Source organism: Buteo buteo, chromosome 11 (assembly GCF_964188355.1).
Source record: "Buteo buteo chromosome 11, bButBut1.hap1.1, whole genome shotgun sequence".
Taxonomy (NCBI): Eukaryota; Metazoa; Chordata; class Aves; order Accipitriformes; family Accipitridae; genus Buteo; species Buteo buteo.
Window position 1 is genome coordinate 39,025,793 of NC_134181.1, and position 23,440 is coordinate 39,049,232.

At 51.1% G+C, this 23,440-nt stretch overlaps 2 protein-coding genes across 2 annotated transcripts in view; one reads left to right on the forward strand and one right to left on the reverse strand.

Annotated features, from left to right (window-relative positions):
- Positions 1-16,945, reverse strand: part of GGT1 (gamma-glutamyltransferase 1) — a 58,517-nt gene extending 41,572 nt beyond the window's left edge. Inside the window, exons 1-2 of the mRNA XM_075039632.1 lie at positions 16,858-16,945; positions 2,800-2,864 (exon numbers count right to left, since the gene is read on the reverse strand). The gene's annotated coding sequence lies outside the window, so the exon portion shown is untranslated. The remainder of the gene's footprint in view (positions 1-2,799; positions 2,865-16,857) is intronic.
- On the forward strand, positions 522-22,091 carry LRRC75B (leucine rich repeat containing 75B). Its single transcript, XM_075041657.1, has 4 exons — positions 522-801; positions 5,477-5,605; positions 8,838-8,950; positions 20,389-22,091. The coding sequence occupies exons 1-4, from the start codon at positions 544-546 to the stop codon at positions 20,909-20,911; spliced, it is 1,023 nt and encodes a 340-aa protein (XP_074897758.1). The 5' UTR covers positions 522-543; the 3' UTR covers positions 20,912-22,091.
- The last annotated feature ends 1,349 nt before the right edge of the window (positions 22,092-23,440 follow it).

Here is a 23,440-nt window from a genome sequence, read left to right on the forward strand (position 1 = left end):
AGCAGACTGATAGAAAACACAGCCCACAGACGCAGTCCCAGCCAGCCGGCGTGTTTTGAACCGCTGTTAATCTTGATAACCTTCTGCGGCGTTCGAAGAGTTTTTGCCCAGGAAAAAATAAAAATAAATAAATTAAAAAAAACCAACAACAACAAACCAAAAAACCAGAAAGCTCCCCGAAACGCCTGGGTGCAAGGAGCGGTCCCGGCAGCAGCCGCTTCTCTCTTTGTCTTCTCCACCGAGCATCTCCCGGCAGAACAAACCGGGGAGGAGGAGGAGGAGGGGGAAGAAGAAGAGGAGGCGCCTGCGGGAGAAGAGGCAGCCGGGGCTGCCCAGCCGCCGGGGAGGCGGGTGCTGGGGCCGGGACCCGAGCAAATAAAATACCCCCGGGGCGTCGCTCGCCCGGCCGCGCCGGGGAACCACGGGCCGGGCAGCCGGGGCGGAGCGGGCCGGCCCTCCCCGCCTCCCCCGGCGCCTCCCCCGGGCCGGGAGCCCGGCGCCCGCCCGGTCCGGAGCGCGGCGAGGCGAAGCGGCATCGCGGCCATGGGTTCCCGGCTGAGCCGGCAGAGCAGCCTGGAGGAGGAGAGCACGGAGGAGCCCTGCGGCGGCAGGCTGGAGGGCGGCCGGGGAGACTTCCATCTCTCCTCCCTGCTCCTCCACCCGCAGAAGCTGCCCGGGGTGCTGCGGAAAGCCTCGCCGGCTCCCTACGTGCGGCGGGTGGGCTGGCTCCGGGAGATCCAGGCCACCATCCGGGAGCACAAACGGGAGCACGCCGTGCACATCCTCAGGCTCCTTAGGAAGGTAAAAGAACCGCCGGCGAACCGGGCCCCCGGGGCGGACAAAGGGCTGGGCGGCGGGGGGCCGGGGTCTGCGGTGGGAGGCAGGGAGCAAGGGTTTCCAAGCCCCCCCCCCCCCCCAGGTCCTGGGCGGTGTGGGTTTGCAGCTCCCCCCACTCCCGCCTTGGCGGTGCGGGCTCTTTGTGCCGCCTTCGCTGGTTCCGCGCCCCGGCGGGGCGGGAGCCGCCTCGGTCGGTCCCCGGGAGCCGCCTCGGTCGGTCCCCGGGAGCCGGACCGGCTCCCTGCCACCTCCCCCAGGGGAACCCGGTCGGGGAGAGAGGGGCTGGGAAGGAGGGTCGTGCCCCCTGGGCAGAAGAAGGGGTGTCCGAGCCTCAGCTGTCCCCATCCGCTGTCATCCCACCGTCACCACGTCCCGACACACCCGCCCAAGAGCTGTCTTATTGCAAGCCCCCCCAAAAACGGGTTTGGAGAGGAGGTCTGGGACAGCCTAGGCGGAGAGGGAGAGGTAAAGGGGTCAGTGTATCAGTGGGAGGTTGTTTCTGCCTGCCGCCATTCAGGAACAGAAAAGCCAGTGTGCAGACAGCGTGGTGCCAAACTGATGCTGAGGACAGAGCCCTGCCGCTGGAACGGAGCCATCTCCTCCATCACGCAGTGCTACCATCACTCCCCAGGCAAGCTCAGCTCCCCTAAACTGCAGGCAACTCTGCAATCAGTAGCACAGGGGACAAACCCTCCCTCCAATTTGGACATCAAATACCATCGGTTCTTAGCTTTATTGCGTTGCTTCGTTAGAGAGTGACCTACTTCATCCTGGGAACATCCTGAGTTTCTCGCCATAGTGGCAAATAACCTTTGGGTGTGAGTACATTGGAGCGGGGACTGGCTTGCGGGGAGGCATTAACAGCCCTGTCTCTGCTCTGAACATCCTGGGTTTTACAATACATCCAACAGTAGTGGTCAATGCCCTGGGCTACCAGCAAGTTGCGCGCTCGTGAGTAAGAATTTACAGGACCGAAAATTACATCTCTACTTTTCCTGTCCACTGCCATAGCGTTCACATGAGGATTGTTACTAGCACCACAAACACTCTTCTTGCCATGCACATAGACCGATAAACCCTCAGCAGAAAGCCTGTATGTGTGCACTGGTATGGCAGACAAGGGTTGAATAAGATTTCAAAGGCAGTTTTGGAAAGGCATTATTACAAGAAGCTTGTGAAGAAAAAGAGGCAACCACTCACTTCATGAACGTGGCAATGTAACATGAACAGACTTCTGTAGGGTATGCCAGAGGCCAGAACTACAGAATGTCATTTTCTATAGTGCTCAGCACCTCTCCTTGAGACCGAAGCACTGAAATCCTCCACAGACCTCGGAGGTCTCCAGAAGGTCCATCTGTGAACAGCCAGCGTTTGAATGCTAAGTCAGAGGGCCATCTGGAATGGAGGATCGTTTCTAAGCCCTCCTTTCAGTGCAGCCTGCCAGCTCCTTTCAGGATCAGTTAAACACTCGGCTTCCCCACATCTGTGGCTGAGAATTACCATGTCCAGAACACTCATGTTTTGTTCACTGCCCGACCAGTTCCCCTTGTTATTCACTGTCCCCATCTCTGCCCGTCCATGTCGAAATAGTGACCCTCTGTTCATCTGCTCACGACAGAGCAGTGGGACACGCATCCTGGAGTCACAACACAGCCTTCCTCCGCCAAGTAGGGTGGGAACCCATCCAACGCCACCCCAAAGCCTCTGGTTCATTTTGTGCTCAGACATTTCGGAGAGAGGGGTACACCACTAACGCGTACCACACCCTTCAAGAACTAAACACAACTGCCAGCCAGTCTGGGGTCACGTAATCAGAACCAGTCCTCCTCACATGTCTAGCGTCAGCTTCAAAGAACACTATGATCAGCTTTTTTTCCCATTTACAAATTTCCCTCGCTCCTCAACTAAATTCAGCCCTTAGCTTGGTCCCCAGCATGTCCTTCCTTACACAGACTGGCTTACCTCGGCAGTAACACGCTCTCAGGAGTCACGGATTAATGTGTCCCAGGGGAGGGTCTGTTTGTTACCTGTAAAAAGAGAGACACCTTGTTCACTCTAGCGGACAGCGAGGCTATTTAACACCATACCTCATCACTGTGCCTTGGGCCAGGGTGCAAACATCCCAGAAAAGGCAGAGCAACGGTGGGACTGGAATCGCAGCATCCTCAAGTGAGCAGATACGCTCAGCCAGACCAGGGGACATGGGCTCCCGATGCAGGGCAACCTGCTGCTCCCAGCAGACACAGACCTTGTCCGGCCCTGCAGGCGTACGCCGTGGGATGTAGTTGTATCTGCCGGTGTTTTTTTGACCTGTGGTCTGCAGACTCCAAAGGGCTGTGGACTGCTCCTTGAATGTTGGGAGGGTGAAATAAAGTAAAACAAGCAAGCCAAGCAGAAGCAGATCCACTAACAGAGACGCAAGATCCCAGCATTTTAGAAGACCGCACAGAGATGCAACTGCAAACCACAAGTGTACGCTCACGTACACTTGCTTTGTACAGGAACACTTGGACAGCTCTATTGCACATCATCTTACCCGCCTCAGAAATACCCACTGCAAAAGACAGACCAGCTTTCCTGCTGGTCTAACTGGGCAATGCTCAGCTGAAGCCAGGGGACACAACAGACTTACAGCAGCAAAAAGTCTGGTACAATCTGATTTCCCTGTGCCGAGACAATGGCCAAGTGTCATTTTTAAGATAACGGCGCTAAGCCAACTGAACTGGCAAGACTTAAAATATTCTGCTGTTTGCAGCCACCCTTTAGGTGGTACAAATTATTTCAAGAAATGAGCTGGGGGGCTGGGAATAAGTAAGATGAACCAGAAAACGCCCTGGGCTAAGAATTTATGGACTATCAACATGGAGTGAATGTTTACAGCTATATCATTTATAAAACCCTTGCAGGCAGGATTTATAATGGAAATGCAGATTCATCTTAATGGTATAGCTCCAGTTGGGGGAGTTTAATTACTGCTTTGACATGCACTGCTGCATGCCCAGCCATGCCATCCTCTCGACAGCTTTCTTCATCTGTGCATATTACACTTGGCGTAGGAGGCTCCATTTCCCTGAAGCCGTATGCTTAAGGGAGACATTGGCATGATGCCTTGGTACACTCCTGGCCCACATCCAGCTGTCTGTGGCTGTCTGTCCTTCAGCACTGATCCACTGCTTGGGTTCCTTCGTTGCTCCTGGGTATCATCTGTGTACACACAGCGATTAGGCTGTAAAGCAGTCGATTTATTCTCCCTTTCTCCACCAGATCTGTAGCCAGGGTCTCTTTGGTGGTGTGCTGTCTGCTCAACCTAAGCATATCCACAGCAGGAGAGACTGGATACAGCACTGGCTTTGGTTGCTGCTTAGGGTTAAGATCCAACACCTCTGCCAGCTATGGCTCCATCCCTGCTGGTGATGTATGTGTGTACACCCTGCTTTTATTTTCCTCTCTCTTTTTTTTTTTTTTTTTTTTTTGAGCTCTCAGTGCATCTTTTGCTGGGTGGTGCCTGAAGCACACATTCAGTGGAGCAGCGCGAACATATGGGGCACCCATTTGCTTATTCATTTCTCCTGGCAGCAGCATACAGAATGGGCATAGGACTTGTTTCCTCCCTCAGCTGAGCCCTCCTTGTCAACTGAATCAAACCCAGCACTACCCCTATTAGGGAGCTTTTTTGTTCTACATTTCTGCTCCTGGGGTATTTTTTTTTCTGCCCCCAGGGTATTTTAATGTGAGTACGTGATCTCTCTTTCCCAGATGCCTTTTTTTTATTTTATTTTTTCACAGCTCTGTGGTACCTCCTGCTTGTAATAACTATGTCATATATTAGATCTTAGCTTTCCTCTTAGCAAGAAACAGCTTAGTTCTTTGCAGTATCACCCATCTGGCCCCTGGGGAGGCCTTTTGTTCCCAAAGATGCTGAGGTTTCTTCCAGCATGTCCAAAGGTGCCCCATACCCTGGTCCATGCAGGTAAGTTGCACGGACCATGGATGTTCCCCTTGCTCACACTGTGGACAATAGGAAAAGGACTCCCCGTGACTGTCATGTATAGCCACCTATAAATTTACCATTACACCCAAAAGACAATACTGCCAGTGCTTAGCGCTTACTGAGAAATTCAAAGCACAGCTAAACTCATACTGACGGACAGGACTTTGGGTCAGCCAGCCACCACCAGGTCGTATGGCAGTATCTAAATACCTGAGAAGGGTTTGATTCTTCCAGAAAAGCTGAGATTGGAGAAGCAGGTTTAGAGCCAGCCTTCCTGTTCAGCTTCTTCAGCAGATTCACCCACAGAGGCTGACAAAACTGTGAGTTTCTCTAGAGCTAATTCTCTCTGGGCTCCAGCCAGCCTGGAGACGATACCACTCTCACCTTCCTGTGGTACGTGGAAACAAGGTGGTCAGTCCCTAGGCTGACTAGCTCAACTTAACACTGCAGCTCATTCAGCTCTCTGGCTGTCCACATCCCTCGTCACAGTAATGCTGGGTTAGACACAGCTGCTTCACCTTTGTTGGATAGTTTCCTGTATTGAGCAAACTAGCTGGCACCTCATCCGATTTGCTTTCTGGTTTCAAAACACGTCACGGTTATAGCTCCAAGGAATCCTGTGGATCTGACTGACTCGTTCTCTTGTAGGACCTGGGACTGGAAGGAACATTCCTCAATGAAGTGCTCTACAAAAATGCGACTTTCCTCAACTTGGTGGACCCCATCTCCCATGACTTGCTGATGAGCCTTGCTAGAGATCTGCAGTGTCCCAAAAAGGTGAACCCTTCCCTCAGCTTGATGAATACTTTGCAACGTAGCACTGATGCAAAGAGAGCCATAAAGGGGTGGGTGGTGCTGGGTGGTGCTCAGCAATCCTTCAGAACCAGCCAGTGTACGGCCTTAGAGTGGTAGCATAGAGATTGTTGTGCATATTTCCGTAGAAATCAGTTAAGACTACCTCAGAACATGAATGCAAATGAAGGAGGGGGCGGTTAAGCGCACAGAAATCAGGAATTTACTTTTTGTGCCAATAGTAAACTTGATGACAGGGTACAGGCCAGATAAAAATATATGGGGTGGATGGTGGTGCCGTATTCACTGCTATGCCCCAGAGGTTTACAGCAGCTAGCTTATGGAGGGCTCATGGGGCTGCAGAGGGGAAGCCAGATCTCTGTACCTCTGCCCAGGCTGGTGCCTCTGCAGGAGGAGAACCACCTCTCTCTTTCCGAGCCCTTTGACACATGTAACTACCCTAATCCAGCATTACATCCCCCCTCTAGCCTCCCGGATCTGTGAGTAAAGAACGGTGCTGTAGGAATGCATTGCAACTCAGGGTTCAAGGAGCAAATGCATTATGTGCACGGTATCCCTGCACTGCTCCGGCACTTTCCTTCAGAGAACGAGGAGAGCAGAGACAAAGAAAGGCAAGGCTGAGCGCAGACAAACATCACAGATACCCCAGTCCCACTGCAACACCAGCATCTACTTCTGTTACCCTTTGCCACCACAAACACTTGGATTCGCAATACATCCATTTGCTCATCAGGCTTGGCAAGTGTCACGTTTGCTATATAAGAAGAGCAGTAGAGTGAATTTCTTTATTCAAAGAGAGATATTAAGTACACACAGCTCAGAGCAAACAGCAGTGCCCCAGGGACTACATTGAATGCCTGGTGTAGATCAGTGGCATCTCTAACCTTGTTCTGCCATCTCCTGAGGCTCTCTGATAACAATTAACAAGTCAGGTCTCAGTAGACAAACTACATTGAGCCAAAGTTTCATCATCATCATTGGGCTGCAGTGCAGCCTGAAAAAAAAACAAACTTCTTTTCAAGTGTAATTTTCATGCAAATTTTATAAGCATCTACAAGCAGGTGGGTTGCAGCAGTAGTACCTCTTAACCATACTTCACTTGACGTCATCTCCAGCTGTTCTACTTGACCATCTCCAACCTCATGCTGTGCAGCGCCCTTCAGGGGAGGCAGCACGAGGGGACACTACCCTACTCCAGTACCCAGGTGCCTAGCAGATCACACACTACAATTTTTATATACTTGCATACGCCACCCCACCCTCATTTTCATGTCTTATAGATGCACGTGCTTATCTGCACTGACACACGTACCATTACATAGATAAGATTTTCCCCATTCCTAAGGAAGATGTTGAGTACCTGAGCTGCCCCTCAAAGCCAACAGGAGTTTAATTAAGGGGTTGGAGAGACTCAGCACCCTACAGCACCAGCACCCTTCCCGGCATGAACATTGGCAGACCACGTCCCCTCTCTGACCCTGGCTGAGCATCTGGTGGGTGTAACTGCATTACAGGCAAGCAGGCTGAGCGCAATTCCCAGTTTGTCAGTGGAAATTAAATCAGCGAGGACACGGGAAGGAACGGGAGGGTAATTCTCGGTTGTGAGCCAACAAACGCTTGCAGAGCATTGTGCCAGCTTCCACGCTGAAGCCTGGTGTGCACGTGCACCCAGTTGGAAAGGTTTGCTGTTGTAGGCGAGAGCAGGGTGCCAGTTTACAGCCTTGCCAGCACGGCAGTAGTCTAGAACAAGGCACCTAACCCAAGGACACAGGCCGGTCCCTGTGGGGCTCCTAGGGGAGCTGGGACAGGGATCAGGGGGTGCTCAGCTGAGCACCGAGGCTGGGATCCCTCGCCACTTGGCGCAGCAGAACAGCCACATGCTGGCAGCGCGTCCCCGGGGAGTTCAGCTGATTCGGTGGCTGCTTAGGAAAGTCACAGTGCAGCTGTTGGCCCACAGTACAGCACTTTAACCACTTGCAATAAGGAATAAATTAGCATATTCCCTGACAGCTTTACTATGTGTTTACCTAACAAATCCCTAAATGCACATGTTGCACCACAGCTGGAGGGCTGAGGAATGGGAATGCAGGTGTCTGTCAGCATTTGGAAAATACGATAGAGGGGGCAGAAATCCCAGTGTTCAGCAGCTGCCATTTGCCATTCTGCTTCACCAGAGGAAGGAGGGTGCTGTTCAAAGTCATGGCGATAGAGAATGCACGCAAAAATAAACGCAGGAAGGTAGCGACCGTCTTGGCGCGATCTTTTCCTGATGAGTTACTGCAGGGGCTGAAGGGAACTGCTGGCATTGGGAAGCTCCCAAACTCGAACCTCCAGGAGCAGAATGGACCAGAATGAAGTGAGATGTAGTACGGGGAACTCTCAGGTTCCCTGTCCCAGCACCTCCCAGCTGGAGCACGGGAGGGAACAGAGTCAGGGTGCTGCTGCAGGAGGAGCAGGGATGTCACAGGGCACATCTCTCCCAGCAAGAAGCATCTCAGGGGTGGGACAAGGGTGTTGACTGCTCAACTTTCCACATCAGGGTAACAGACAGTCAGTCCAAAGACAGTATGCAGTTAGAGTTTGGGAAGCACGGCAACATGGTAATTGATAGAGATTTAGCAGTCCTGTAACACAATGAGTTGGCAGCTTGTCTGCACAGCTGGGGATGGGTGCTGCTGAGGACACAGCAGTGACGAGCTCAGGCACTCATGTGGACCCTACACTGGGCTTTTTTGAAAGTGATCTTTTGAAGAAAAGGGTGTAGGGGGTCCCTGCACAGAGCCCTTCTGGCACTGTCAGCCACCCTGTCTTCCTGGGTGTTGCCTGGCCTAGAGCCAGACCCCCTGCCACTGCTCTAGAAAATAACCCCCTTTTCTGAGCTCCACTTGCTCCTGGGTAGGGTGTAAAATTGTCACCCCACTCTGGGCAGGAACATGCTGGCTGGCCCGGGGTCCTTTCTGGCAGTGCAGAACTACTGCTGCTGCTCCTCCACCCCAGGAGGAGATGGCATGTGGCAGAGGCACCTCAGGCCTTCTCACCATTCCTCTTTCATCCTCTCTTCCCTTCATCTCCTCCCTTATATACATGCCCCTGTTCCACTACCACCTCTGTTCCTTTCCCATCTTCTTCTGTCCTCCCCCTGACCTCCTGTTCTGCTGTGGCGCAGGCAGAGTCTAAGCTGTCCCTTTGCTTTCAGGAATATGACCCCTGGAAATCCTCAGACAGGATCTGCAGGCAGCTGATTTACCACCTAACCCCCCACTCGAAATGGCACCGGCACGGCATGCCCCGGAGGAAGTCCCAAGCGTGGTAAGCAGCCTGGCAGGGACGGTGTGGGTGGGCACAGAGGGGGATCTGCCGGGAGAAACTGTGCTGCCGCCAAGCTCCATCCCGGTCTGCCACTACTGCCCTTCTCGCAGAAAGGCAGGACTGAAATCCTGCACGGCAGCCGCTGCTCAGTCTCTTAGAAAACCTCTAGCCAGACAGCACAGGGTCAGTACCAACACCCCTCTCCTTCATCTGGTTTGCTATTTACTCCTTTTTATGTAGTCTTACAGTTCCTCAACCTCTCCCAAGTGCACTGAAATCAATCCCGCTGATTATACACTGCAGACAACCCTCCCGGCAGGGCTTGTAGGGTGTTTGGCCCTAGAAGCATGGCCAAATCTGGCAGCCTTACAGATACACACACCCACGTGCCAAGCTGAGCTGGCCCCCAGCTCTGCATCCCACTTTGTCCTTGTCTATCCCAGTATAACTTCTCTGCCTGTGGGGAAGGTCTCCCATTACGAGGCACTACCACAAGCAGATCACCCCATTCAGTAGGAACCACTTTGGGATGGCTGGGAGAGAGGTCACTGTCCTTACTTACCTCCCACTTCTCTGCCAGAACCAGGAGAGGGACCTGAGATGGTGCAGAGCCTCGCGCACAGGGGACCCAACTCAAAGCCCGTTGGCCACTGACAGCTACTGGATGGCAGCTGCTTTCCACTACTACAAACATATTCAGATACCCACACTTGTTGCCTCCTTGACACGTGCTGGCTTTTCTAACCAGATAAAGAGCAATCCCTGCTTCTTGTAAATCCACCCCTTTCTCCTCATTTTCCTCAAGCAAAGCTTGTTCCTATGACACAGATCACCATTGCTGAAGAAAACAGAGAAGCGACTGAGAGCTCATGTCAGCCCCATTAGCTTCACAGGAATTAACGCAGGATTGGATTAAAAAAATGCAAAATTGGCAGCACTCTGAGGATGGCCTTGGGCTTTCTTGAGACTTTCAGAGTCTTTGATGCATGTGCCAGCAACTTAAAATCCCCCATGGGAATTGACATTTCCATCATACCTTTCGCTCTAACAGGCAGATCCCCAGTGCATCTTAAGGAATAAAATCCCTAATACCAAGATTTCCAGGCCATCTGCCTCTCATACCTGTAGCCCCACTTTGCCACCAAATCTGAGCACTCTGTGAGTTTCAATGCTCTCATCCTCAGCATCTCACGGAGCAGGACTGCTAGGGACCAGTTTGCAGGTGGGAACCGCAGCACAGACCAAGAGACCAGAGCTGAGCGAGTCCTTTTCCAGACCCAGTCAGTTAGATGATGTTTTCCCTGTGGGATCCTGCAGAACACTGGAGACGTAGGATGTAGAGAGCAGGTCTGCCCTCATCCCTGTCTTCTCCCAAGGTAGAGAGGCTTAAAGATAAGAAGTGCTGGAGACAGGGAGACCTCTATAGAGGGTGGCTGTCTCCATTTCTTTCCAAGCTCCCTTTTGCTGAAATCCAGCCTCCCTCTGGTTTTCCAAGTGAAAAATCCCTCCCTGCTGGTGCCTAACTCAACCCTGTGCCCCCACGCTCCTGTTTGCAGGCAGAACAAACCTCTTCTTCAGTTGGACTCCAGACTGGAGAGTCAAACTGGAGGCGTTCCCTCTGACTGCCCAGCCCAGGGAGAAGAGAGAACTGCCTGCTGCAAAGTCATCACGTACAACACAGAGAGCAGGTCTGTGGCCCAGAGAAGAACTCTGGGCCCCGTGAGCCCAAAATCCCCCACACAGGGGTCAGGCCCGAAGTATCGGCCAGGTACAGAGCATCCGTAAGCCCAAGCAGGGAGAGGACAGCAAGACAACGTGCGGTGGAGGGAAATATAGGTCTCAAACGGGCTGCAAGGGGTTACATAATGCACAAAATACTTTTGATTAAATATTAAATGGCAGAGCTTCCTCTTTTAAGACTGGAGAGGAACTGGTTTGCAGTTTGCGGCAAAAGGCGCCTGCAGAGTTGGCATCCGAGGCCGCTGCAAGAAAATGGATGTTGCCAGTAGCAGGGAGGCAAGAAATAGCTGCTTCATTTGGAGAGATCAAGGCCTAATTTTGTCCAGCCAGGCTGTTTTTACCTGATCTGAATTCTTCACTTCCCCCTGTCTGCTAGCAGGAGTATTTTACTATAATGTCTGTCTCTGAACCCGCACCCTTGGCTTGTACCCTTCCTGCCTTCAAGGTCCCATAAAAAGCATGGGTGTAACAGCAATACTTTGAAGGCATTTGCAAAACCTAGTGGGGATTTGGGACAGCAGGGAGGAATCAGTGTGTGGAGACCACATTCAGGAACTGAATTCTCCTCTCGCTTTTGCAGTCTCCTGGGCTTTGGGTTCTGGCTTTCACAGAGCTGATGCAGGACCCCCTCGTTCTCTTCTGAAATGCAATTTCCACTTTCTGGCAGCATGTCAGATGGATCCAGGAGATAATTAACAAGCCCAGCCACACAGAGAGCTTAGAGCATCTGCCAGGTTTTAATTAACGTTTGGGCTGTTAAGGAGATGTGGTATGGGAGATGGAAAGGACCTGCAATACTGGAGCCGGATCGCGCATCAGGCATTCCTCCCCACTGCCAGGTAGCAAAACAGCAGGTCAGAAACAAACTAAGTGTAGGTACATCCCCATCTACTCTCAGTGGGACCTAAAACATCCAGCAAGTACAAACCTGAGCCACCCATTAACTAATAAAGCAGAAAGAATAAGATACATTTCTTCAAGCACTGCTGTTTTGATACACAGCCAAGACAGCTGGAACTGTGAACTCTGTTAAGAGCCAATCATATTTCCACCAAGCAGGAATAGTCTTATGCTATTCATGCTATAGAGCCCAACCAGATACTAAATATTCACAACTAGATTAAGTTACCAAAGCATCAAACGTGAGAAGCTGCAGACACACAGAGATGTGTTCCTCTAGACCTCCTTAACCACAAAAAACCTCTGCTGCCCACTAAAGCCAGAGGTCCCACCTGCTTCCACTACCACCTTAAACACTGATATATTCAACCTAGGGCTATATATGACTGCAGCAAAGATGCAATGTGCCTTGCATAGGACACAGCAGGCTGCTGTTTATCCTGTTTAGCTATTCCTCTAAAGACCTGCCGACAGAAGCGACTGTAATATGGCACCTGGCCCTGAGTCTGGGAGAGAAGTCAGGCCGCATGATATTATCAGCCGAGTGCCCCACGCCAGAATCGGAGTCCGTACAGAAACATGGAAGGAGAAAGCTTATTGCGGTGCAGTGGACTCTGTGCAACAGCAGCTGGAGCAAGTCGGAGATCCAGCCCAGGCTGCGTCTGGTTTCTCTACTCAATTAAACTGTCAGAGGTGATGCTGGGAGGCAGTTTGCCCTCTTCATCCGTGCTAGCGGGTTCTCAACAGTGGTTGCCTGCCTTGTGCAAGGAAGGATTAGCAGTGGTCCCAGCTGGGCAGTCACCCAAAGAGACTATTTCAGCTGCCCAGGTGATACTCAGAGAGGTTTGCCATACTGAAAGCAAGGGGTTCAATTCTCCTTTCGTGCAAAATCCTGTCTCAGGTCTGCAGTTACCAGTCAGCAGCTGACCTTGCTCGGGTTGGCTGCCTAACCAAACAGGGAAGTTGAGCTCTTGGGGAATTTTAAAATTAAAATTCAGGGGGGTGTTAAAATTAAAAAGCTGGAGGATAAGATTTCCACAGCAGGGACCAGCATGACTTTACTGCACAATTGTCAGTCCTTTATATCCTAATGGGAATTCAGTTTTAGCACCATTTTACAGTTGTATAGATCACTCACACTTAATGAGCAGAATACATTCTGGAGTGTTGTATAACTCCAGCTTCACTTTCTCATTAAATTGACATTTTTAGTGTAAAGAGTAGTGGATTAAGAAATGCTCCTCTCTGCAGATACAGGCTTTTTAGGCTATCAGCACCACTTCTGTCATGTTTTGACAGATGCACAATTTTTGGATGTTATTAATTCTTGTTTTCAGAACTCTTGAGGCTTCTTTAATTCAGCATTGCAGGAGAACTACGTGTTCTAGTGCAAGTGCCACCATCTGCATCCCTGAATCTAAGGGGTGTATTCCTTTTTGAGGGCAAAGCCACACCGGACTGCAGTTCAGAGGGGAGAGGCAGAAGGGTCCAGGTGAAGGCAGCCTTTGTCTGGAGGGCTGGATCACAGCCTCGTACTGCAATGAAGCAGCCATGAATTACAACTGAGCTGTCCTGGCAAAGCCATGTCAGGGAAGCTTGTGTATCTTCCACTTGCTTCATCCCCAGAGCTGGCTACTTCAGTGTAACTACTTCCTTTCTTGAGTGCAACGGGTCAAACCTGAATCCACAAAACATGCAGGCAGTAAACACAGAAAGATCTTCACAAGCAGGGTGTTCCTGGCACAGAAAGAACCCCAGATTTTTCACACAGTAACTAGTTATGGAAGAGCAAAGGCAGTTGTGTGCATGGAGTTAACTCCCAAACTGCATGCACCTGGGCTTTCCTTTTCACAAGACTCACCACAGTTTTACTTTACTCATCTGAGTAAACTTCATCTTGGCAAGTCCAAAGCTGGGTGAAGAATAGACCATCCCTTCCAGGCTCATTGCTCTGTTTCTCAGTTATTGATGTGCATTGCTCAGACGTTGCAGCATTAGATGCACTTTTAAAATGCAATGAAAACACTTGTGTCTAGAATAGACTGCAAGGAAACATCTCTAACGGGCTTTGGATCCTTTTTTTTTTTATTTTCTTGAAAACATCACTTAAGGCTGCGGATGACAGTTCTGGCAGATTAGATCCTAGACTTCACACGGCATGAGGTGAATATTAACTACAGCTTCGTGTCACCCTTATGCAACAGGGTAAATAGGCACCATCATTCCTGCTTTAGAAATAGGAAGCCAAGTCAGAGAATACCAGTCAGTTAACTAAAGCCATATGGTAATAGTCATATGGGAGTGCAGGAACTGCCCCATACAATGTTTTCAAGAAGCTGCTGCTCAGAGATGTCAGCTGGACAGACATGAACTGGTGAATAAATTGTGGGGAGAGGCAGGAACTGTCCCCTGCCCTCATCTTCCAGGGCAGGGAAGCCCAAACACTACCCGTGATCAGGGTTCCCAGCAGCATCAAGAGGCAGGTGCATCTGCCAAGGCTGTTAGAGATGGTGGAAGGGGTCATCCAGCAACTTGACACTGCTCGGTCACAGATCGGAAGAAAAAGTCCAAGACTGGCAGGCAGGAGAAGCAGGACACTTTGATAGAGAGACAGACAATGAGTGAAATAATGGAGGCTGGGTGTCAAATGGTAGTTAAAAGGAATCAGCAGGGACCTTGTGCCTTCATGATTCTTATGCAGTTGAAGCTCTGAGAAGAACATAGGCCGATACATGACATTTACAGCGAGGAGGCGGCATTATTCCCTGCTTTGCTAGGACAGACTTAAATAACGAGGGAAAACAGCCAGAGGTCTCGGATGGATCAAGGGGCAGCAGGAGGGAGGCCAAGGGTTCACAGCTCTCTTGAACACACCTTCAAGGACAGAGGGAAGAGGACAACAGAGCCAGGAGGAGGAGAGGCACTCAGCTGCACCATCACCTATAGATATCCACGTCCCACCCCAGCTGCAAAGGGAGGGTGGTAGGAGAAAGGCTACTTTTGCTCTCCCTTCTCTCCGCAGCGAGGGATGTCTTCACAATTGATCAAAACAGCTTGGGTGCAAGGATGGAGATGCGACTAAGGGACTTCTGATGGAAGTGGGCTGTTTGTGCACTGCCTCCGTCTTTAGAGCGGTGCTGGGCCCAGCCTCAGAACAGCTCAGGCTGGCTCAGTCTAGGTCAGCGCTTTTGGGGCTTCTCTTTCCACATCTCACTAGAGGCAGCTACAGCCAGCCCTGCACAGCAGCACCCTGTACCACAGGGAAGCACAGTAAGGAGATTATGCTAAGCAGGCAATTAAAAAGCCTGGAGTCCATCCCCTAAATCGCTGCTCAAAGCAGAGAGGTTCTCTGAAAGGAAGAGCAGCCAAGAGATACCCGACTCATGGCTAATTAGCCACTACCGGCAGGGCCTGTTAATGAAGGGGGGGGGGATGCACAGTGACGGGAGTCTCTGGCATCAGGAAAATTTTACATTTGGAGGCAAATTAAATGTAAAAATAAGAGGGAGAGGGGGAGAAAGCTGGTAATTCCCCAGAGACAGGCAGGGAGTAGTGGGCATCCCTTATTACTGAAATCCTGTCTGACTCTTGCTGTCTCCTCCCAGCCTCTCTCCATGGCATGGACACAAGGAGATGAGGCTAGGACTCCAGGAACCTGAACATTTTGGGGCTGAACAAGCTCCTCCAAACCCTACAAAGCTAACAAGAGGTCAAGCACCTCCGTGGCTGCTGCAAGCCCCACCAGAGCAACAATCGTGAGCCTTTACACCCCTTTCCCGCAGCCACCAAAGAATTCAGCTGATGAGCAAGAAGCTGAAGGGATTCAGTGCCAATAAAAAAGTGTGCTGAGCCCTCAGCTTCATGGACTCAAAGAAGCACCTGGAAGAGGGCCTAAGGGTTAGGCTCCTTGGGACAAGTCCTGGAGACAAACAACTAGCAATTAATTTCAGGTCTAATTGTTTCACCTCAAGACAGCTCTGAATTTGCTTACATTAGCTGAGTTCTGAGGAGGCAGGGACAGCGACAGAGCCTTTATATGGGGAGAGGAAGATTTTTGTCCCAGAAAAAAGCCAAGGGAGGTGCGAGATGGTCTCATCCCTTTCCCGACCCACATTTCTGACTGAGAGATAGAAAGCCTTCTTCTGACACCTGCAGGTCCCTCAGACCCTTACCCTGTCTGGGCTGATCCTCGGTGGATCTCACATGGCCAGGCTCATGGTGCAGCCTGGGGACTGCTGGCCCACCAAAGGGTAGAGCTGGTACCTAGGAAAGGGTAAGTGGGAAAAAGGGCAGACCTCAAGGAGGGCGTTGGGAACGATGGAAGGAACAACTTGTTTCACTTGGGAAACAAGGAGACGGACCTAGAAGAGCTGTCATCCCTCGGGAGGGCTGGACTAGGGTTGCAAGCAGGGTGCTGATCCCTTATACGCAGGAGGGCGGGCAGGCACCGTTCCTCACTGGATGCTGCACCTAGGTCCAGGCAGGCAGTGCAGGGACAGGCTGCTGATTGCCCTTGCTTCTTGCTCAAAGTTTCACAGAATTTCTCATTTGCAACCTTTTCTCTAGCATCTGAGGGAGTGGGGGTTTGTTTCCTCTCTAGGCTTGCTGCAGATAATACAAACACAGTCTGCTTCTCTGCATCCAGAGTCCAGATCCTTGTTAGATGCAAATCCCCACAATTATAAATCTGCACACAGCACCAGTTGTGGTAGCATTAGGTTAATCCAGCCTCCAGTGCTTTGCAGTCCTCTGCCCACAAGCCCCATGGGCATCAAGAGCCACGTCGCTAAGTAGCTGTTTTGTCTCACACAAAGAAAAAAAGCTTCTGCAGCTGAAGCAATCTTTAAGCCTATTTTACTTGCAGAAATTAGGGGATAATAGATGACCTATTTCCCTGGAAATAAACCTGTCATTTTCTCAGCTGCTGCACAAGTGTCTGAGAGCTTGGTGTCCTGTGTATCGTGCCCCCCACCCCTCCCACCCCACAAGAGAAATAGAGCTTAGCAGAGCCCCCCCAAAAACACCAAGCGTCAGATAATTCAGAGTAAAGAATCTACCCACGTCTCCCTGTCCCTTTTCTGACAGCAGATATATTTACCTCTAAAGCAATAGAGGAGAAGGAGTGGGTAGCTATTCTGCACCCTGCCCTAGAGCTGGTATTTAGCTGCACCTCTTGGAGCTGCCCAGAAACACCAAGGAGGCAAGGAGGAGAGCTGCCAGGGTTCACAGCATGCGTGGGGCGTCAGATCTCATGCTTCAGCACTTACCAGAGAGCTGAGAGCCTGGCTGCAGCATTAGGGGCTATGTCCGCCAGGGCGAGGCTTCTACAGACACATCCCTACAAAAGGCATTTTTATAGGCAAGAGAACAACTTAAACACAGGAGGAGCCCCCAGTGCTGAGACAGGAGGCCCAGAGTCACCCTGGCAGGTACAGCAATGAGGGCAAAAGGAAGCAGCAAAAAACACAGGAAAGGAAAGAAAAACAAGCCAGCAAAGGAGGGAGGGAGGGCTCTGGCACAGGACAGGACGCAGGAGGGTTTAAGCACATTCAGCCAGGAGCAGTCCAGTCTGGAGAATCAATTACGGGAAGATAATTTGTCTGCTTGATTGAAGCCTCCTTGGGGTATTGGCTTGTTGCTGGGGAGAGCGGCAGAAGGTACCTGCTCTGCTCAGAGCACGATCCACGACTTATTACTGCAGTCCCTGCGTAGCAGTCAACGGGAGGGGAGGCTCGACGGGCAGAGGCGGACAAGCGCGTTGCTCCCGTCCTTCTGACATTTCCCCTCGCTTATCGCCGTCTGCGCTCAGAGCCAAGTCACCCAAAAGGGGACCCCAAGAGCCACTCAAAACTTGTCCCCCGTTAAGAAAGCTGCTGTTGCAGACGCAGCAGGATAAACCGGCACCTGAATGCTGAGGCCCGGCAGAGGGAGCGGTGCTGGCTCAGCCGTGCCCTCCAGTGGTCCCCACTCCCTCCTGGTTCCCATCCCCGTATCAACTGGGGGGAGCGCTAAGGCTTGTTCCTTGTAGATTTGCAATAGGAAGGTCAGAGGAGGCTTTGCACAGGCTCAGGCAAGGCTTGGGCTGGGGTGTCCCTATGTTTGTCTCCTTTCTGTGCCTACACCCAATTCCCCCCCATCCGGGACCTGCCATGGGTTGACAGCACTGGGGATGAAAATTTCCAGGAGCCACAGGCTGCGTTTGCACAAAACACACGCTGAAGTAATTACAGATTTGCTTATCCTGTATTACCCCACAACCCCAACAGAGTCTCATGCCAGAGGAGGCTTCTGTCTCATCTCTTGTACCAGCCCCTGCTGGATATAGGGGACCATTTCCCTTATGCAGTCAGGTTTACACTCCGGATTCATTTCTCCCTGCTTAGTCTGACCAATATGAATGCACACCTCCACTGTGCATTTGCTGCTTAGTTTTGCTAGAACAACAAGTACTCCATATCAAACACCCGGATAAAAGATCTAGCACAGCTTAGGGGAGACCTGAAACTCTTCCAGCTTTGATGCCAGTCCCTGATAGATTTTATACAAGTTGAACCCTTTTTTTGTGGTAGATTGTGTTACACCACTGCCAGTGGTTGGTGACAAACTATAAAAAAAATAGCACACGTCGTCTTTCCAGGAGAGTTGAAGAAACACAGCTCCCAGGCAGCCTGGGCTGATACCACGCATCCCTTGGATTAGCGGGAAAAGGGAGGCTGCCCAGTGCCATCCAGACTGCAGCACGCACAGTTCACAACTCCTACTGCTACTGCAGCAGCTAAGAGAGCTGCACCACTGCTAGAAGCAACGTGGTTGATTAATTCTTCACAATCCTGTTTGTGGGGCCCTGATATTGGAGAGATATAAAGTACCATCTTCAAGTAAAGGCCCTTTGGAGAACTCAGTTGTGTGCTTTCGGACCAATTATAATTCATCAGTACATCAGTCTCTGCTGTTTTGACAGTACAGACAAGCGCGGCTCCCCTTGCCCCTTCCCATGATCCACTGAGGAATACTCTGGGTCATATGAAGTGTAAACATTTAGTAAGTAATACATAAGGCTCTTTTAAACCCTTAGGTCTGAATATAAGTTATTCCATACTGTTATTACCTCCGTACCATGAGAGCTCATTAGCTCAAATGCATCTTTGCAGACACAGCCTCAGCCTTGCACAGTGAATTCCCATGGGAAGCACAGGGACACAGAGAAGCAGGCTGAACAAAGTGCTGTTAAACCCAGAGCAGGAATTCGTGGGCTTGATAATTGACAGGGCAGGCCACGAGGTCTTTCCACCTCACGCTCCTACAAGGAAGCTCAGCTACCAATTTGCCAGCATTGAATGTGTCCACGAAGGGCTGTTGCCTGCACCGGTGCACGTTTATTCACTCGTGTTATCGCATGCTCATAGGGGATTATTAAGGACCGAAATTTCCAGGATGCCATGAACTGCATACATAAAGCAAAGCTGTAGAGGCAGCGTCACATCCTCTCCACAACTGCAGAAGGGCCTGGCAATGCTAAGGCTCGTGGGGACAATCTCACCTGCCACGGGAGCTCCTGCGGTGCTGCAGCCTCCTCCGAGGAAATTGCATGTCCCCATGTACCCATTGCTCTCAGGGACTGGCTGTGCCACAGGTGTGCAGGACGCTACAGAGAGCCAGATAGGAAGAGTGGGGACCTTCAAAGTGGTGGTTAATCCTTAACCCACCCTGCTCCTCCCAAGCTCAACAAGGCACTTACAGACCCACTGAGCACATGATTAATGACACTAGTGGGGGTCCTACTAGGGCTCCCATATCATTAAAGCTAGATGTGCCTGAAAGGACAGCAAGACTAATATTTACACTGCAGGATTAGGTTCTCATATGTTACACCAACACATATTTCTGCTCAAATCTTAAAACATCCCACCGGCTTCTCTAGCCCCACAGCTCTCACTTCTCACAGCACTCTCACAAACCCCCAGTCCGTCGTAAAACTCCACATCCCACTCCCTTCGCATACCCAACAGTCCCATAGCACAGCTTTACCTGCTGTACAGCTTGCCTACCTCCTCCTCACTCTGCTTGCCAGGCAGACAGCAAAAGAAATGGCTGAAACCATCTCTCTAGATTTCTTTTAGCACCCTTATGCCCTTCCCGCCTCCTCACAGCTGCAGCAGATCCCAGATGATCTGCTGACCACAGAGACCCAAATAGGCTGCCACTGGTGCTGCTTACTGACTAAGTGCTGCTTGGGAAGGCTTTTAAAGGGACATGCAGTAAATCCATTCCTGGAGTGCAGTCTGCCTATAGATTGTTTTCCTGATAAAATACCCATTTCTCAGCCTTTTACCACCGCTGTCCTCTGCGGTAGCCCTGCGGCACGGTCTGTTTGCAACAGACCGTGGCATTCACCTGGAGAGGCGGCACACACAGTGCAAACCAGTGCGCTTGGAAAGTTTGCTTGCCTTGGTTGTTTTTGCTTTCTGTGCGTGAGTGTCTGTACACGCACGTACAGACAAACCCTTTGGAATGTGCTAGTGGAAGACACTTTAGCATCCTATGTTTAGCCAGTTCTGGCAAAGTTTATGTGTAAGTGATGAGAACATACAGGAAAGCCCCAGGACGCAGTCTGCCCCGAGGCATGGTGCAAACCTTGTGCTCGTTTCCCCAGTGGGCTCCATTAACCCTTTGCTTAACGTTCTAGCCCACGTTCTTAATGAGTTCTCCCCTGTCGCGAGTACTTTCTCACTCGGGTGAGAGACGGATGGGAGCGGTCCCCTTAACGATCTCTCTCTCTCTCCCCTTTCCGTCATTAGCCTGAAGACCAGCCTGCAGAAGAAGGTGAGCCAGGACTCCATGGATTTGTCAGGGATCCCCCTGACCATGCGGGATGTCCACCGCATGGCCTACTACCTGCAGAACAACGGGGACCACCTCACCTCTGTGGACCTGAGCTTCACCGAGCTGAACGATGACATGGTGCGCCTGCTGCTGCCCTTCCTCTGGGCGCTACCCAAGCTCACCCACCTCTCCCTCAACGGCAACCGACTGACGCGGGCAACCATGAAGGAGCTGACTGACACCATGAAGGACATGAACAAGTTCCCTTGCCTGGCCTGGGTTGACCTCGGCAACAACGTGGACGTCTCCTCCATGCCGCAGCCGCTGCTCGTGGGCCTGCGCAAGCGCCTCAGCCAGCAGACCACGCTGCCTACCATTTATGAGGCGCTTGACTGCGACTCGGAGATCTCCAGCGGGCACGAGGGCAGCCAGCCAGAGGATGAAGCAGCAGGAAGCACCCCGCCACGTGCTTTTTCTCAGCGGGGCTGTGAGAGGTGACTGGACAACAGGCCGGCGCTGGCACGCCGAAGCTGCCCCGAGGAGAAGTCTTGAGTACAAACATCAAGCAGAGGGCCAGCTTTACCGGCTTCCTTTGGCTCTTTTCTCTCGCCTTCCCTGACATCTCCCCCCACTTGCTGTGAGACGAAAGCCTGTTGTCCCCCCACAACGTGCTCCGCTCCCTCCCCTCACTGCCAAACCCATCGCCCACGTTCCAGAGAGGAACCAGTGACTTACAGTGAACCTGGTCCCCAGGCAGGGTCTCACTGGAAGACGGGAAAAGACCTGTCGGAGTCAAGAATCTCCTCCAGCAGCCATTGGGTTGAGGGAAAGGGATGGGGGGGAACCTAAAACAGAAACAGGCTTGTAGTTTACTTCCTTTCTTCCTTTTCCTATGCACCTTGGAAACCTTGGGACCTGCGGCCTTGAGTGTGAAAGGAGGTACCCCAAGAGCCTAGCTGCTGTGGAGCTTAGTTGAAGGGCTCAGAGGCCAGAGCTGGAGCCCGGCAGTGTGTCTCCCTCTTGTGTCTGGCTCCTTTTGTTTTGTTTTTTTCCTATTGTGTGTTTTGTATTAACGTCTGAACAAAGGGACTTGGTCAGAGACCATTGGATCGCATAGGCTGGGGCGGACACATGGCTTGGAACTGCAGCATCAGGATATTTGCTGTGTGACCGGGGTGAGAGGGAGGGGAAGGAGGTATGTGTTGGTGGGAGCATGGGGGATGGGATGAGTTGGGATGGGATGGAATGGGAGGAGGGGGGGAGGAGAGGGAGGGAGGGGGAACGGTCTTGTGGATTAGCAGGATCGGTTTCAAAAACCGTGCTTTTGTACTAAAATTACAAGTTCCAAGTGAAATGGAGGAAAAGCAGACAGCTAAACGCGTAACTGTGGCACTAGAGGAGCAAGCAGCGAACGTGCCAGAGGTGGGCACTTCCCAAAGTAAAGCGCAACGCTTCGGCTCCTCGTGGCATATCGCGTACCTCGTAATACAGACATGATGTGAGCAGCTGCATTGCCATTTCCAATGCTGTCCAAAAACCAAACCACTGATGCAATATTTCTAGTGTTTTCCACATTGCTCATGCACTATGTAAACATAATAAACAGTTCTCTTGGAAACGCGTGTGAAGCACTACGGAGTCTCAGTGTCTGGGTCGTTCCCAAATCGAGCCAGCAGCCCAGACACTGCAAGAATATGGACCGGGAGTCCTTATGCAGTGCCTGCGCAGTGTGGGAGAGGATCAGCAGGTACCATTCACATTGGTGAGAGTGGTTCATTCCTCTAAGGCAAGTGAAATGTGGATGTTCGTTTGTGGTAGGCTGCCGCCCTTTGTGTTGCAAGGTGCTAATACCAATAAACTGATCAGACTTTAGCTGATAAGTCAAGTCCTCTCAATTGTCTGTCCCACAGGAATTCAGAGAGCAGATATGTCTTTTAAAGAGTTAAAAGTTAAAGACACTTTAACTTTAAAGGCATATTAAAACCCCCATATAAATCCTGGCCCTCCTAAATTAACAGTGGTAACTTTGCCCTCCTCTGCTGATTCTGTCTGGGAGTCTCAACGCATATAAGCAACTCTCATACGCTAAGCCACAGAAATCCACATGAAATAGATACATCTTTCATGTTCCTTGCTGATTTTACAAGACATTGCAAGATGAAAATCGGTGATATTTATCAAGTGATTTATCCCCTTTGGACCAAGAGTGTGAGGGCGCTGGAAGGTATCGGGGTCTCTGATCAACCACTGAAAGCACCAGATAGATCCAGTCCTGAGCAAGAAAACTGGGTTTAGAGTGCTGAGTATTACAACCTGACACTGCAAATGCTGGACCCAATCCTGTTTGCACTCGGGTCACTGGATGCTTTGCCGCTGGAGCAGGACTTCACAACCTTCATGTTGCTAACTTGCAAACAGAAGTGTTGTAAAGACTCCTGCTGACCAAAAAGAGCAGAAGATACAACAAGGTAAAGCAAATATAGCTAGGGCCAGGTGCTACCTGCCCCATCCCAGTGGAGTTAGAAGAGGAAAGGCCTTGAGATAGCCAGAATGTGATGTTTGGCCAGGAGGGTGGGGAATGGGGTGTGCACATGTAGCCAGACCCCAGCACAACCAAAGGTGGGAAGGGAGCATGTGCTCCCCTGCACGGTTGTCACCCAAACCCACCTTTTAGCCCTTCTAGTGAATCTGGCGAAGTGGAGTAATTTCTGTGGCAAAGACTGTATTCGGGGAGCATGAGATTGTTTTGCAAAAGGCAAAACAGAGCTGCTCAAGTGACCATTCCCACTACTGGGGGAAGGGCCATGCTGCTTCCAGAGGTCACTGCCTGACTCTCTTCTCACAACTTGTTTTTCCCTTCTCAGCATGGTATCTGTTTCCTCCCCTGCTGTGGAAGAGATGGTATTAATTTTTTCTTCTCTTCCTTCCAAAATACCTTTCAGCAAAAATGAAAAGCATTTCAAATGTCAGCAAGATCTGCTTAAACTCTTACAGTCTAAGCAGAGCAGCACTCTGTGCCAAGAAGAA

Excerpts from the sequence above, each read along its gene's own strand:
- LRRC75B (XM_075041657.1), top strand. The coding sequence starts at position 544 with ATGGGTTCCCGGCTGAGCCGGCAGAGCAGCCTGGAGGAGGAGAGCACG. Across the intron at positions 5,606-8,837 it reads ATCTGCAGTGTCCCAAAAAG|GAATATGACCCCTGGAAATC; the intron begins GTGAACCCTTCC and ends CTTTGCTTTCAG. Across the intron at positions 8,951-20,388 it reads CGGAGGAAGTCCCAAGCGTG|CCTGAAGACCAGCCTGCAGA; the intron begins GTAAGCAGCCTG and ends TTCCGTCATTAG.